General features: G+C 34.3%; 1 protein-coding gene across 3 annotated transcripts in view; it reads left to right on the top strand.

Annotated features, from left to right (window-relative positions):
- LOC114336065 (spastin) overlaps positions 1-15,021 on the top strand; it is a 67,438-nt gene that overhangs the window by 8,595 nt on the left and 43,822 nt on the right. For all 3 annotated transcript variants that reach the window (XM_028286384.2, XM_028286383.2, XM_028286382.2), the window contains exon 2: positions 1,965-2,135. In XM_028286384.2, the coding sequence (XP_028142185.1) occupies positions 1,965-2,135 (171 nt within the window). The remainder of the gene's footprint in view (positions 1-1,964; positions 2,136-15,021) is intronic.

The following is a 15,021-nucleotide window of genomic DNA, read 5'->3' as shown; positions in this document are numbered from 1 at the left end:
TTTCTCTGATTGATTATTAACCCCCCGACTGTTGCCTCTCTGGTCAATGCTAGCAGTGCATCTTCTAGACTTCTCTTGTCATGGGCTATCACTCCTAGGTCATCTGCTTACCCTATTATTTGTGCCAAGCTTTGGATCATTGCCCTTTTTGTTAGCCCTGTGTTTCTAATTACTCCCTCCAGGGCTATAGTAAATATTGCATAATATCATGGCAACTAAATGTTCTAAATTATCTAGTTACTTGTGAATTACCTTTGATATTAACTTGTCATAAGTCATAAGTTTCTATACAGTTACTTTTAACAAACCTCTAGCGAAAAGCTCTAATAAAATATTTATTCAAAAATGGCCAGAGGAAGTATGATTCATACTAAATTTTGTTGACACAGACTTGAATTTTATATTTCAACAGGAGAGTGCTGCAAGGCATACAGCTAAACAACTCAAAAATTTGAAATTAAATTATAATATCATTTCTTCCATGGCCTTCGAACAGTCCAGAACAGTCATTAAAACATTGTGGCATAAGATGAAACAGAAATTACGTAATGATCCCCAGAAAACCTTTTCAGGCTTGAAAAGAACATTAGGTGAATTATGGGATAGTTTCAACACTGACTTTTGCCAATCCTTAGTAATAACAGGTTTTAAGGTGCATGACGATGTGACCCAATATTAAAATAATAATTTCTTGAATGGTCTGCACATCCAGTTGTCACAATATTATGCAATATTTTTGTTTCTTTTTCCGAAAACACTGTAATTCAATGTTTATGCATATCAAGCCATTTTTTTCTTCTTTTATGGAACTGCGCCCGTTTAGCCAGCAACATTTCTTAAAATCAATGCCTAACTGAACCTACCATACACCAACACAATTAACAATACAATCGAACAATCAAGGGTAGGGAAGGGAAAAAAACTTTTCGCACCCTTTTCAGGGTGACTAACCACAGCCTAAGTAAGCATACAGGGAATCAAACCATTTCAATATTTCACACAAGTGTTATCATGATGGTTTCATCGAGAGTACTGACAACACATGAGTGTCATCAGTAGTACTCTGTTACTAAATGAACAATTCAAGTATGTGGTAATACCAGCCAAGTGGCACTTGTTCAAGATGGGCACTGAACGTATTAATAATAGACTTTAATGTTTTGTTGATCTCGTAACTTTAATTCAGTAAGCAAGATTGTGAAGATGAATGTTTTCAATAAATTTTCTTTTTTCCGAAAATTTAGTTGTTAGGGCTTGTATTTATGTAGCAGGGACTGATCGTCTTATGTGCCCTCCAAAGCAAAGTGGTGGCACGATTAAATTAGAAATTAAAACATTTCTGGTCTCTGAGCTGGGATCAAATGTAAGTTGTCTGGCTTGGTAAGCTGTTACTTAGCCACTTACCTATGACTGTCATAAGGATATACATTAAGAGTGATTTAAGTATTCGCAGTGTGCAAGTACTTGGAAAGGGAAACGAGAAACGACCCTGCGCGAGTCGCGGAGAAATATTGCAACTATCTTAAATAATTCATATTGTCAATTGAAATTGTCAAATTGACGTATATTTCATACCTTCTGTCATTCAAGCAGAAAAATTACATATTGCTCCACAATATTGATATGATATGCAATTATTATATAAAGGTAAATTTAATTAATTGTATTTTGCTTGCAGTACTGCATTTTAATAACTAATTTTATTTACTACATACAATTGTTGATGTTTTCATAACATAACCTGAATCTTATTTTTTCTTCTTATTATTTTTTTTGGACTATGGCCTTGACAATTATCCAGTAACCAGGAATAATATAATTGGCCAATATAATTAAAAGTGCGAATAATAGTACAGAGCGTAGAAATAGGGGTCGCTTTGCCGAACTTGCACGGTCCCAATATAATGTTATAAATTGATCATGTTTGTATTGAATAAAACATGATTGTTTCGGAATTGTTTCAGGTCAGAAAGAGCTTGCTATTGATTTGTACCGTAAGGGAATCACAGAATTAGAGCTGGGTATTGCAGTACAATGTTGGGGTGGTCGGGGAGAAGTTTGGGAGAGAGCTCAAAGATTGCATGAAAAAATGAAGACAAACCTAGCCATGGCCAAGGACAGATTACAGTTTTTAGGTAAATATTCTATTGTTTATTAAATGTTTTTAATATTTTTATGCAAGTTTTAGTTTTATTAGAATATAGTTCACTATATATTAGCAGTCTGGCAAACAAAAAATGAAATTAGTCATCCAAAGTCACGTGTCTTAACTAGTTAAAAGTAGTCAGAATCATTTTTATAAATAGTGATGGGCAGAATCCAATGCTTTCAAGGATCGAGAACTCAGTACTCGAGAACTTCTAAGAATCGAGAATGTTTTTGAGTACCAAGAACCGTATTCATTTTTGAAGTTTATTTAAAAAATAAAACCTGTTTTAAATCCTCTAATTCCTGATTTGTTTAATGTTTATATTTTGTTGATGGCTCTCATACTTCTATGAAATGTGATAAGCTGAATTGGTCATTTTGATGATCTTGAGAAAAAGCATGTTTTCTTTGTTGAATGCAGGATCCCATTATTATATCTGAAATATTTATTACGTTAGTTTATTATATTAATTGACCCCAAAAATATTTGTGTATAAAAATAACCTCTTCATTTATATTGCTAATTGACACCCACATTTAAAAATATCTGCTTCCTCAGCTAGTATTTGAATAATTTGGTTTAAGTGCCATATACCTTGAAAACTTTCAGGAATCGAATACTCATCAATTCTCGGTATTCGAGAACCCCATCCCTATGTATCAATCATAAATTCCCGGAAATTGTGAATTTGATCATTGGTGACACGTAAAGCTCACTACACACTATGCACGATTCATGATGCGCGATGCGTGATTCATCATAGCTCGTAGTAATTCGCGAATAAAGCATACACCTATGAGTAGTTCTCGATTCGTAATGCGCGATACCTGATTTATCCTTTATTCATCGGTTCATGTTGATGCACAGCTTTTGATGTTCATTAATTTACCGCTCGCAAGAGCGAATTATTGTGCACAAACGAATCATGTTGTTTACAAATCAATTTTTAACGAATAAACCCTACACACTATTTGTGCACTGCCTGCGAATCACGCATCATGAATCGCGAATCACGCATAGTCTGTAGCGAGCTTTTTTTTAACATCCAACGTTTATTGCAATCTGTCTGGTCACAAACAATAAGCAATACATATAATTATTGAAAAATAACACAGATGGAAGCCACCCAGTGGCGAGCACCCAGTAAGACATATAACATTATAATTTTAAAATAAGACATAACAATTACTTGGAACATAATACGTAGATAAAATTTAGTATAGTGGACAGTTCAGACAATAAAAATATGATTATTAAAAGTCTAAGGAACATGAATAAAAATACGAAAGAAGTTTAAAGAATCACTAAAACTAAAACATGATTATTTCACTGCACTATGACACTGCACTCTGTTGTTGCTCTGATGTCCAGATGTACTAGAGGTCAAAAGGGTCAGGTCTTTTTAATCGTCTTTCATGAGAAATGTTGAGCAGGTCCGTGGCGAGTGGATTTGGATGGCAGGAGAGTCTGGTCTTGTATCTAGAATTTACAGCAGATATTGCTTCGCTAACTGTTGGTAGCTGTAGGTCGTGGTGCAATCTCTGGTTCGTAACATACCAAGGGGCATTGCAGATCTGGCTCAACACTTTTGATTGGAACCGTTGAAGTTTTTGAATGTTGGTATTACTTGCTGTTCCCCATATTTGTGCTGCATATAGCCACACAGGTTTTAAAATACATTTATAAATCATAATTTTGTTCTCCAGGCTAAGATTTGATTTCCTACTCATGTACCAATACATTTTCCTGTAGATTAGGCCGAGTTGAAGACGTTTCTTCCAGATGTGGGTGCCCCAATTAAGTTTACTATCTAAATGAATTCCCAGGTATTTTACGGCGGTATTGACGGTGTTATTTATAGAAGCCGGAGGCGCGACACCTTTTTTTAAAGTAAATGTTATTTGTGTGGATTTTAAACTGTTGACTTGTACTCGCCACAATTTAAGCCAGCTCTCTAGTTCAGTCAGATGATTTTGCAATACCTCGGATGCTTCTGTTGCTATAGGATTTGAAGCCATTATAACTGTGTCATCCGCATATGTAGCAATTGTTGTATTAATGGTGGTTGGAAGATCCGATGTGTATATTAAGTAAAGTTTTGGTCCTAATATGCTTCCTTGTGGAACTCCAGAACATATTGGAAACAGGTTAGTAATTTCCCCTCATCTTTTGACTTGAAAAAATCTATCTGTCAGATAGGATCTTAATAGTGAACTTACGGGATAAGGAAATATGGATTTAATCTTGGAGATAAGACCTACATGCCAAACTTTGTCGAATGCCTGTGAGACATCTAGGAATGCAGCTGTACAGTAATTTTTGTGTTCGAGCGAATTTCTGATAGTTTTTACTGCCCTATGAATTTGCTCGATGGTACCATGTTGTTTCCTAAAGCCAAACTGATAATTAGGTAAAACATTGTTGCTGTCTAATGTAGGCTCTAGTCTTCTCAGGAAAAGCCGCTCGAACACTTTGGATATAATAGGCAACAAGCTTATTGGACGATATGAAGATACTTCCGCGTGATCCTTATTAGGTTTTGGAATTAGAACAATTTGAGCTACTTTCCATTGGAGTGGAAAGTAACCTGTTTTTAATATTGAATTAAATATATAAGTAATTAAGCTTATACCTTCGTTGGGTAGATTTTTTAGTACCAAACTAGATATTATATCATACCCAGGTGACTTCTTATTCTCCAGATTATCAATTACTTCTTCTACTTCAGATTTCTTGAAAATTTTAATAGGCGGAGCCATTTGATATGGTGCGTTTATGACTTCATGAATATCTTCTTCTTCTTCAGCTGAGACTTCCCTCTGATGCAGTTGAAATACCTCGCATAAATGATTTGCGAAAGTATAAGCTTTATCTTTGTCAGTTTTAGCCCATGTGCCATTTGGTTTCCTGATTGGCATATTCATTTGTTCGTTGTCTTTAAGTTTTTTTGTTAGTTTCCACAGAGAATAATTTGTATCATCTGAAGGTGAGAGGTTCTTTAAATAATTGGTGATTCCATTGTCTTTATGTTGGATCAAGTTTCTTTTGAGTAATCTGCAAGCTCTATTAAAATTTGTTTTATCTTCTGGGTGCCTAGTGAGCTGCCACCTCTTTCTTAGTTTTCTTTTTTCCAGTATAAGTGTATTTATGTGAGCAGGATACGACTCGGAGTTGTGTGTGTAGGTAATTTCTGGAGTGGACGACCAAGCAGCTTGCTGAATAACTGTAGTTAAGTGAGTGACTGCATTTTCTATGTCCCTGTCACTTTTAAGAGGCAAGTTTAGGTTAATGGATGATTTTATTTCGTCTCTATACCTATCCCAGTTTGTTCTTTAATTACACAGTGTTAGAAGTTTAGGACAATTGTGAATTTGGCTTAGTAGGTCTATGAAGAAAGGGGAATGATCCGATGAGAGGTCAAAAGAAGAAGAAATTTGGAAATGGGTGTGTGTTATTCCTTTTAATAAAGCGAAATCAATAAGATCAGGAATTTTTTGTCTATCAGTGGGCCAATAAGTAGGCTGTCCAGTAGAGAGAGAAGTTAAATGATTCTCATTAATACTTTTTAATAATTCTCGCCCTCGTGAGGTTATGATTCTGGAGCTCCATTTGTGATGTTTGGCATTGTAATCTCCAGCAGCAATGAAACGGTGTCCGAGTATCTCAAAGTATTCAGTAAAATGATCAGATTTAATTATTTTATTCGGTGGACAGTAAACAGCAGATAAAATAATCGAGCCTTGTGAATCTTCTACCGACACTGATGTGGCTTGAATGTTAACTCTGCTAATTTTGTTTATTTCATGATGCTTAATATTATTTCTTATAATAATTGCCGTACCTCCATGGGCCTTTCCTAATGGATGTTGAGTTACATAGGTTGAATATTTGGGAATATTAAAATAACTCTTAATAGTCATGTGTGCTTCGAAAATAAACATAACATCTAGATTATGAGAATAAATAAAAGCTTTTACTTCATGGAAATGATTAGTTAAGCCATTGGCATTCCAACAGCACATCTTAAGTTTAGTGTTGAAGGTTAAGCTTAGATATCAGAGACATTATTAGATCAAACATCTTATCCATTCTTTCCATTAGTTTATGTACCACAAGTTCTAAATTGTTTTGTATATGTTGGGGAGTTGCTGTTTCTATTTCATGAGTAGTCTCATTTGTGTTAGTTGTATTTTTATTATCTTTTCCTGCAGCAATGTTCGCATAACTGATATTTGGTTGAGTGATTGACGAATGTGCAACACGAGGTGGTTGACTTTGTTTGGTGAGCGTTTTTTTCTCGAAGCGATGGAAATTTTTTCTTTTGCAGTTCTTTGTATACAGAACATCCCTTGTAGCTTGCAGGATGATTTTCTCGACAATTTACACATTGGACATCTTTTATATTCTTTTCTTTTGGACATTTAGACGATAGGTGATCTCCTATGCATTTTACGCAGCGCGGACTCCTGTGGCAATAATTGTGTGTGCGGCCAAAATGTTGACATCTTTGACATTGAGGTAGTTCCCTCTTCGGATGCGGTGCCTCATCTGTGACAATAGTGTTGAGTAATTTCGTGATCTCATATATATCTTTATTATTGCTGTGAATAGCCAGTTCTATATTAAATAGCGGCAGATCGTTCTTTGTGCCTCTTTGCTTAATATTAGAGATGTTCAGTGCAGTATGCCCGAGATCCAGCAATGCTTTTTTAATGTCGTCTGGATCTGTTGAAGGGTGGATATGACGTATAACTACTCGGAATCCTCGGTTTTGTTTTAGTTGGTATGTATGGTACTGAGTATTTTTTTCTGATAGAGATTTTACGATTATTGAGTAGGTTTTTGATGAATCAGCTTGAACTTTAATTTGATTGTTAGCAAGACATTTTAAAGTATATTTACCTGGAGTTATCTTCTGTAGTAATTCCTGTAGTGGTTTGATGCGTTCAACATTTTGTATAAATATGGGTGGTGGCTGATCCTCTCTTCGGTCTTCCAACGTTACAACTTCTTCACGAAATGTATCATCTTCAAGTAACTCGTATCTGTTAGATGTATGAACAGTTTTACTCAGCCAATAATCATTGAGTGTAGCTTGTTTGGTTTTTTTCAAATCAGGACTGTCGTCATTGCGTTGACGTTTATTGTGGTGGACTGCTACCCATTCACCATCACTTTTTGCTACATCTGCATCTGGGAGATGTTCTTGCGGTTTATATATTTGAAAATTTGATAAATGTGATTGTAGATCGTTGTTGTATGTTTTGACTATTTTCTGCTGTTCATCTAGCGGATTGGAACTATCTTTTTGAGTGCTTACAGGTGGAGGAGTTCGTGCTAAGCTGTTTCTTCTAATTGCTGGATTTATGTCCTCACTAAATGGATAACTAGTAGATTGTTCCTGGTTATCGTGTTGGTAACTCATAGTTTTCGCCTAGTTATAGCTAGGAATTTTTAAAACATTCCGACATATTTTGATAATATACTGGCCTATTTTCTTTATATTTAGGTATATTTATGTTGATAAACTTAGTAATTAGATATGTAGAAATTACTTACTGGATAATTATTTTAGCATTAAACACTAACAATTTTTTTGGCTATTGTTTTTCGGTTTCTTGATAACTATGGATTTATACTAATTACAATATCATAAGATAATAATTAGACAAATTGCTTCTTAATTACATGTGTTCAGCTCGAAGGTTCTGAACAGAATGAGTAGCTAGCTTAAGAAAATATGTTTTCTTGCTGGTCATTTTACATTGCAACAATAAAATATATTTCTGATTACAATAGTAAAATTAATAAATTTTCAGCTACTGACACAGGTTGGGGTAAAAGTCATAAAAATTGCTAAACGATACAATAAAGTGACCACGCTTATGACTCATTTCACTTTTTATTTGGTGGTGTATTAACTATAGTTATTAATCAGGTAATGACGTGGTATGGATATTTTTTTTACAATATGATATGTTCCGATGGTTCTTTTGAAAATCATAATTGTATTAATATATTACATAAAAAGTGTGATACAGGATTAAGGAATGATGAATAAAGAAGGAAGAATTCTAGCATTCGTTTGTGGCTGTATTTTTTTTGATTACTATACTTTTACACTACACTTCTCAGACAAGTTGTGTACTAAACTTGCTCTCTGAAGTATTTATTTTAACAAAATCAAAAAATAAAGATAAACAAACCATGGGCCTCAGTGGATGATTTAATCCAGTGGTTCTCAACCTTTTTCCCATGATCACCCCCTTAGACAGGTTTCACCAGTTGTGAATACAATAATCGCCCTCCCCCCAATTAAATTGAAACAAAGAATTAATCAGTACAACCAGGGGCGGTTTCTCCATTGGTTCACTTGTTCAGTGAACACCCAATCAAATTTCATTAAAATGCATATTTTTAAAAATCTCATAAATATCATAGTATCATTAAAATATAACTGTATTTATTAATCGCATAATTTATTTGCACAACACCGCTACGCTAGATGCACGTGGTAAGTGCAGAATTCAAATTGAACCCAGCCACTATACAGTAACCCTATAGAAGAACGAGAGCTCTTAAATCCGTGAACCAGCGATTCTCCTATCTTAAAGCATTGAGGATTTGTGCACTGCACACAGAGACCGGGGCGGAGCGTTTCGATTCACGGTTTGGCGTTTTCTATTGTGGGAATTTATTAAATACAATATTGGTAGGTAGTTTTTTAGGATGGAGCCTTATTCAGTGAGGTTTATAAAAGAAAATGCAAATAGTTTTGAAAATCGACTTCTTATAAAAAGAATGGACTAACTTGGTCGGAGATAAACTTGGTACAAGAATGTGCAATAAGAAACAAAAAGTTTAAACATTGTTTTAAAGTTGAACAATGTAGAAAAACTTCGTGATCATGCGGGTGTGATAAACTACATTCTTTATTTTGTTTTCCATGTTTAGTGTTTTCAAAGAATAAAACTATAATTTCAATCTCGGTCTTTGGATGCCGTTAAAATAAACGGATTTTTAAACAGTTTTGACAAAGCCATTTCAATATTCGTAACTTCTGCGTCCACCTTCACCACCGAAGAAGCGCCATCATTCAGTAGGTATCATATTCTGCACAAAACAAAAAAAGTGTGTGACATCCTGACTAATCGGGTCAAAGATAGGTTTCATTTTACAGAACATCTTTTGGCGAGTCCCCAAAATTTTTTCGCCTGCGGTGCTTATTCACCGTTTGTATAATTACATTCTTTAATTGAACACCCTCCTTAAATTACCACGAGCCGCCACTGAGTACAAAATTTATTTATTTTTACATTTTATAAAATGATAAATGGTTAGTAATAATTGATAATGACTTCCTTGGGCCTGGTGTCCCTCACATAATTTCTTTATGTCTGGCTCAATGTTTAGTCCTGTCGCCAGGGGGGGGGGGTACAACGGCCTCCTTAATTCAGATGGAGTTACCCAAGTTTTTTTTATTTATTTTGACCCGTAGAATACGAATTTTTTGGGTAACAGTTGATCCGGATGTCGATAAGATTGTTATAGACAAAGAACTTGAGGAATTACATAACAGTGATTTCTCGCAAAACAAAACATCTTTTTGTATTTTTTGGGTCATTGTAGGCAAAAATTGCTCTGACAAGTTTTTTCGTAGGATGCATAGTTTTCGAGATAACCGCGGTTGAACTTTAAAAAAATCGAAAAATTGCAATTTTTGAACCCGAATAACTTTTGATTAAAAAATAAAGTAGCAATTCTGCTTACCGCATTTGAAAGTTTAAGTCAAATTATATCGGTTTTGATTATTTGCATTGCTAAAAATTTATTATTTTATTGGTAAACAAAGCTATAAACACCTAGTGCGTAAGTGATGTTTTCAATGATTTCTCATTTAAAATCTAACGAGTAGGTAGAGTAGCTACAAGTGCAAGCGAGGCAATTTCTACGTAGCATGCGTTAAAACGCATGTATTAGGCACGGGAAACACTATGTGTTTATAGCTTTGTTCAGCAGTAAAAAAATTAATTTTTAGCAATGCAAATAATCAAAACCGATATAATTTGACTTAAACTTTCAAATGCGGTAAGCAGAATTGCTACTTTATTTTTTAATCAAAAGTTATTCGGGTTCAAAAATTGCCATTTTTCGATTTTTTGAAAGTTCAACCGCGGTTATCTCGAAAACTATGCATTCTACGAAAAAACTTGTAGGAAGATTTTTTGCTTAAAATGACCCAAAAAATACAAAAATATGTTTTGTTTTGCGAGAAATCGCTGTTATGTAATTCCTCAAGTTCTTTGTCTATAACAATCTTATCGACATCCGGATCAACTGTTACCCAAAAAATTCGTATTCTGCGGGTCAAAATATATAAAAAAAACTTGGGTAAGTCCATCTGAATTAAGGAGGCCGTTGTACCCCCCTGGCGACAGGACTAGTTGGTTAATTGCAACCTCAAATCCCCTCTTTCTATTATGTCGAGCCTATTTATTTATTTGTTTTTGATGTTTTGCAGAATTGCGTGGATGTTAATTAAACACCGAAGTACTTCTAGTCAGTTTTATTTTAAAAGAAAACTCAATAATTCTACAAATAACTTAAACATCAAAATCAACATTTATTTTTCTTTTTGACACATGTTTTACTTCTAGTTGACATCTGACACTTATATAACATTGTTTCCAACTACATCATACAATAACAAAAATCCCCTAGATTTGCCGTTGCTTATTTTTACTGGGTATTCAACACCCCCCCTCAACGGTAAATCTCCTAGATCTAAATTAATTTTTTTATTCTAAACCTAGCAACTCTCTAAATTTTTTAAACAGAGTTAAACCTAATGGTTTTGTACATATGTCAGCCTGTTGGTCACTTGTATTAAGATATTTTAATACAACAATATTTTCCTTAATTTTATCTCGTACAAAATGAAATCTAATATCAACATGTTTTAGTCTTTTATGAAATTCCGGATTTCTACTAACCCTTATAGCGCTTTGATTGTCTGCATGAATTAGAACCGCTACATAATCAGGTTTTATTTTTAAATCATACATTAAGTATCTTAGCCAACATGCTTCACTCACACATACACTTAGTGCAACATATTCAGCTTCAGTAGAGGACAAACTGACTGTAGACTGTTTCCGTGATGCCCATGACACCGTGCAATTAAAAACTTTGAATACATATCCTGATGTAGATTTTCTATCAGTACGGTCACCTGCCCAATCTGAATCTGAGTACCCTACTATCAAATTTTCCTGTTTATATTTATGTTTATAGTATATCAAACTCATAGTAACTGTGCTTTGAATATATCTCAATACTCTTTTTATTGCTACCCACAAATCGTTACTTGCACATGTTTGATACCTGCTTAATATACCTATAGCTATACACAAATCTGGTCTTGAGCATAACATTGCATACATCAAACATCCTATAGCAACTCTACATTTCTTTTCTATCTCTATGCTCTCAGATTTTTCTCGTTTGAGAAAATCGTGGTGAAAATTATTATCCATTGGTGTTGTTGATGGCTTGCAGCTTGACATGTCAAATTTCTTCAAAACATTTTTTAAGTAAACAGTTTGATTAATTTTTATTTTGCCTTCAGACAAATTTTGAGTTATGCACATACCCAAAAAATGTTTTATTTGACCTAAGTCGTTCATTTTGAAGTTTTTGTTTAAAATGTATTTTATTTTCTCAACTTCTTGATCATTTGTACCTGCCAACAGCAAATCATCAACATACAGCAAAATGTATATCCTACCTTTTTCATTTACTTTAATATAAAGACAATATTCATATTCAGATCTTGAAAAACTCAAATTTTGCATCAAATTATGAAATTTGTCATTCCAATTTTTAGGTGAACTTTTCAAACCATATAAGGATTTTCTTAATTTGCAAATAGTGCCCTCTTTTTCTTTAAATCCCTTTGGGAGTGAAATAAAAACATTTTCTTTAATATCCCCATTTAGAAATGCACTACAAACATCTACTTGATGAATTTTCATATCAAAAGTATTACACATGGCTAAGAAAATCCTTATTGATGGTAATTTTGCTACTGGACTATAAATATCATTAAAACACATACCAATTTGTTGAAAACCTCTAGCTACCAAACGAGCTTTATATTTCACTACTTTACCATTTTCATTTTTCTTTTTCTTGAACACCCACTTGCACTCAATGACTTTTTGACCATCACTACTTTGCACAAACTCCCATGTTTCATTTTCTAGCAACGCATTTATTTCTGATTGCATAGCTTTCTTCCAATTTTTACACTCACTACTGGCCACTGCATCATCATACGTCTGGGGTTCTTCATCATCACTAAAAGTCAACAAACTCATTTCGTCATCATCCAGAACATAATCATCATATCTTGAGGGTCTTTTTATATGTCTTCTCAGGTCATATCCATGCTCCTGCTCTATTTCATTCACATCTTCAATACTGCTATCAGTTTCGAGGTCACTCTCACTGCTTTCTTCTCTATTATTTTGAGGTTCTTCTGCTTCACTGTCATCTTCTTCTGACTTTATCTCCTCACATATCATCTGTATGTTTTTATTCATGTCTGTCTCCCCATTTTTTATTTCTATGGTTTTCTCGGGCAAAAATATGACATCTCGATGAATTTCAACTTTATTTTTGTCTGGGACAAATATTTTGTAACCTTTTACATCCTCACTGTAGCCAATAAAGAAACCAAACATATTTTTTGCATCCCATTTTAATCTCTTCTCTTTTGGGACATGCACTGATACTCTAGAACCAAAACTCTTGAGTGTAGAAATATTATTGACTTTCTTTTTGTACCATAATTCATAAGGTGTCACATTTTTTATGCTACTAGGGCCTGTTCGGTTTAAAACATACACTGCTGTATGTATGGCCTCTGCCCACAAGTTTTTATTCAACTTTTGCCCTTGTATCATAGTTCGGGCTGATTCAACTAGGGTTCTATTTTCCCTCTCAGCCCTACCGTTCTGCTGAGGCGTATACACTACTGATCTCTGATGTTTTATGCCTTGATAGTCAAGCATCTCCTTTATTTCTTGGTTCATAAACTCTAAACCGTTATCTGATCGTAAAGTTTTCATCTTGTAGCCTGTCTCTCTCTCGGCTAATGATATAAAATTTTTAAGGTGTTTCTTAACTTCTGATTTATTTTTCATGAAATACGCGTACCTATAATTTGTATAGTCATCCTTTAACAACAGGAAATACCTATTTCCCCCTAAAGACTCTTCTTCCATAGGGCCACATACGTCTGTATGCACTAATTGTAATGGCTCACTTGCTCTTGATTCACTTAACTTGAATGGTATTCTGTGTTGTTTACCTGTTAAACACTGTTCACACACGAATTTTTCGTCTATAAAATCAATGTTATTTTGCCTTAAAAAGTTTCTCACATATGTAGTATTTTGATGTGCTAGTCTGCAGTGCCAAACTCTCAAACTTTCTGTTGTTTTTGCAGAATTACACTCTGATAAAAATACATCTACTAAACAGCTGTTTTCTTGAACTTGACCGTCAGACAAGTTTTCGTTAGGGGTGCGTTCCGAAATTAAAATATTTGCAAAGGTTTCAGTGTTTTGTTCTTGTGAGAATAACATTTTGTATAATTTGTTATCCCGTGTTGCCAATGCTCTTATTTCTCCTTTGTCATTATAAAATTCACATTTTTCATTGTTTGAAAACATCTTATAACCTTTATCTAAGGCACATCCAGCTGAGAATAAATTAAATTTTAAATCTGGCACAAATAATACATCTGACAGGGTTGACTTTATAAATTTCTTACCATTAAATGCCCATAGAGTTATTTTTCCAATACCTTTAACTGGTAATTTTTCTCCATTTCCGACTTTTACTTGTTTTTTATAGCTTATCTCTATCAATTCTTCAAACAGATCTTGATTCCAGCACATATGTTCGCTAGCTCCTGTGTCCAAGCACCATTCATTTTTATTTTTCTTACTCCCAGTATATACCATGAATGCATTACTGTCAATTTTATTTTCTTCTCTGCTTGTCTGTTGTTTTTCATTTTTATTTTTATTAAACCAACACTCTTGTAAGTTGTGTCCTCGTCTTTTACATTGACTGCATACTTTTATGTCTTTCTGGCTATTATTATCTCTCTCTTTCTTCTTGAAAAAGCAATTTTTCGCAATATGGCCACCTCTGCCACAAAAATGGCACTTTAACCTGGTTTTCTTTTGCCCTTTAAATTCTCTGCTTGTATCACTTTTCATCGCCAATGCTGTGCTGCCCTGTGCTGACTTACTTCTTTCTTCTTCGATAAGTAGTCTTGATGTAAGTTCATCTAGAGTTTGTTTATCAGATGGTACGGATTCCCATGCGGACCGAAAATGCTTATATTCCTCTGGCAATGCCATAAGTATTTTTGTCATGATCATTTTATCGGACAGCTCTTCACCAGCTTGCTTTAGCTTATTTTTTATCTCTTCAAGCTGTGATATGAATGAGGCAACATTTTTACCTGATGAAAACTCCAAGAGAAAAAACTTTTGTTGCATTAAATGAATGCTCACCTCTGACTCTTTGTCGTAGACAGACTTCAACTTTGTCCACATATCTTTCGAGGTCTCACAGGATAAAATGTGTGTCATAGGGCCTTGCTCTATTCTGGTTACTATAAATTCTTGTGCTTTTGAATCACCAGCATCCCATTTCTTTTGGTCATCTCCAGTAGTGCTCGGTCTCACAGACTTTCCTATTACTATGTCATAATAACCACGGCTTTTTAGCACTACCCTTGTTTGAAATTTCCAGGCTACCCAGTTGTCACCACCACTAAGTTTCAACGCAGC

Source organism: Diabrotica virgifera, chromosome 2 (assembly GCF_917563875.1).
Source record: "Diabrotica virgifera virgifera chromosome 2, PGI_DIABVI_V3a".
Taxonomy (NCBI): domain Eukaryota; kingdom Metazoa; phylum Arthropoda; class Insecta; order Coleoptera; family Chrysomelidae; genus Diabrotica; species Diabrotica virgifera.
Note: the sequence above shows the minus strand (reverse complement) of the source record. Positions and strands in the feature narration are given on the sequence as shown.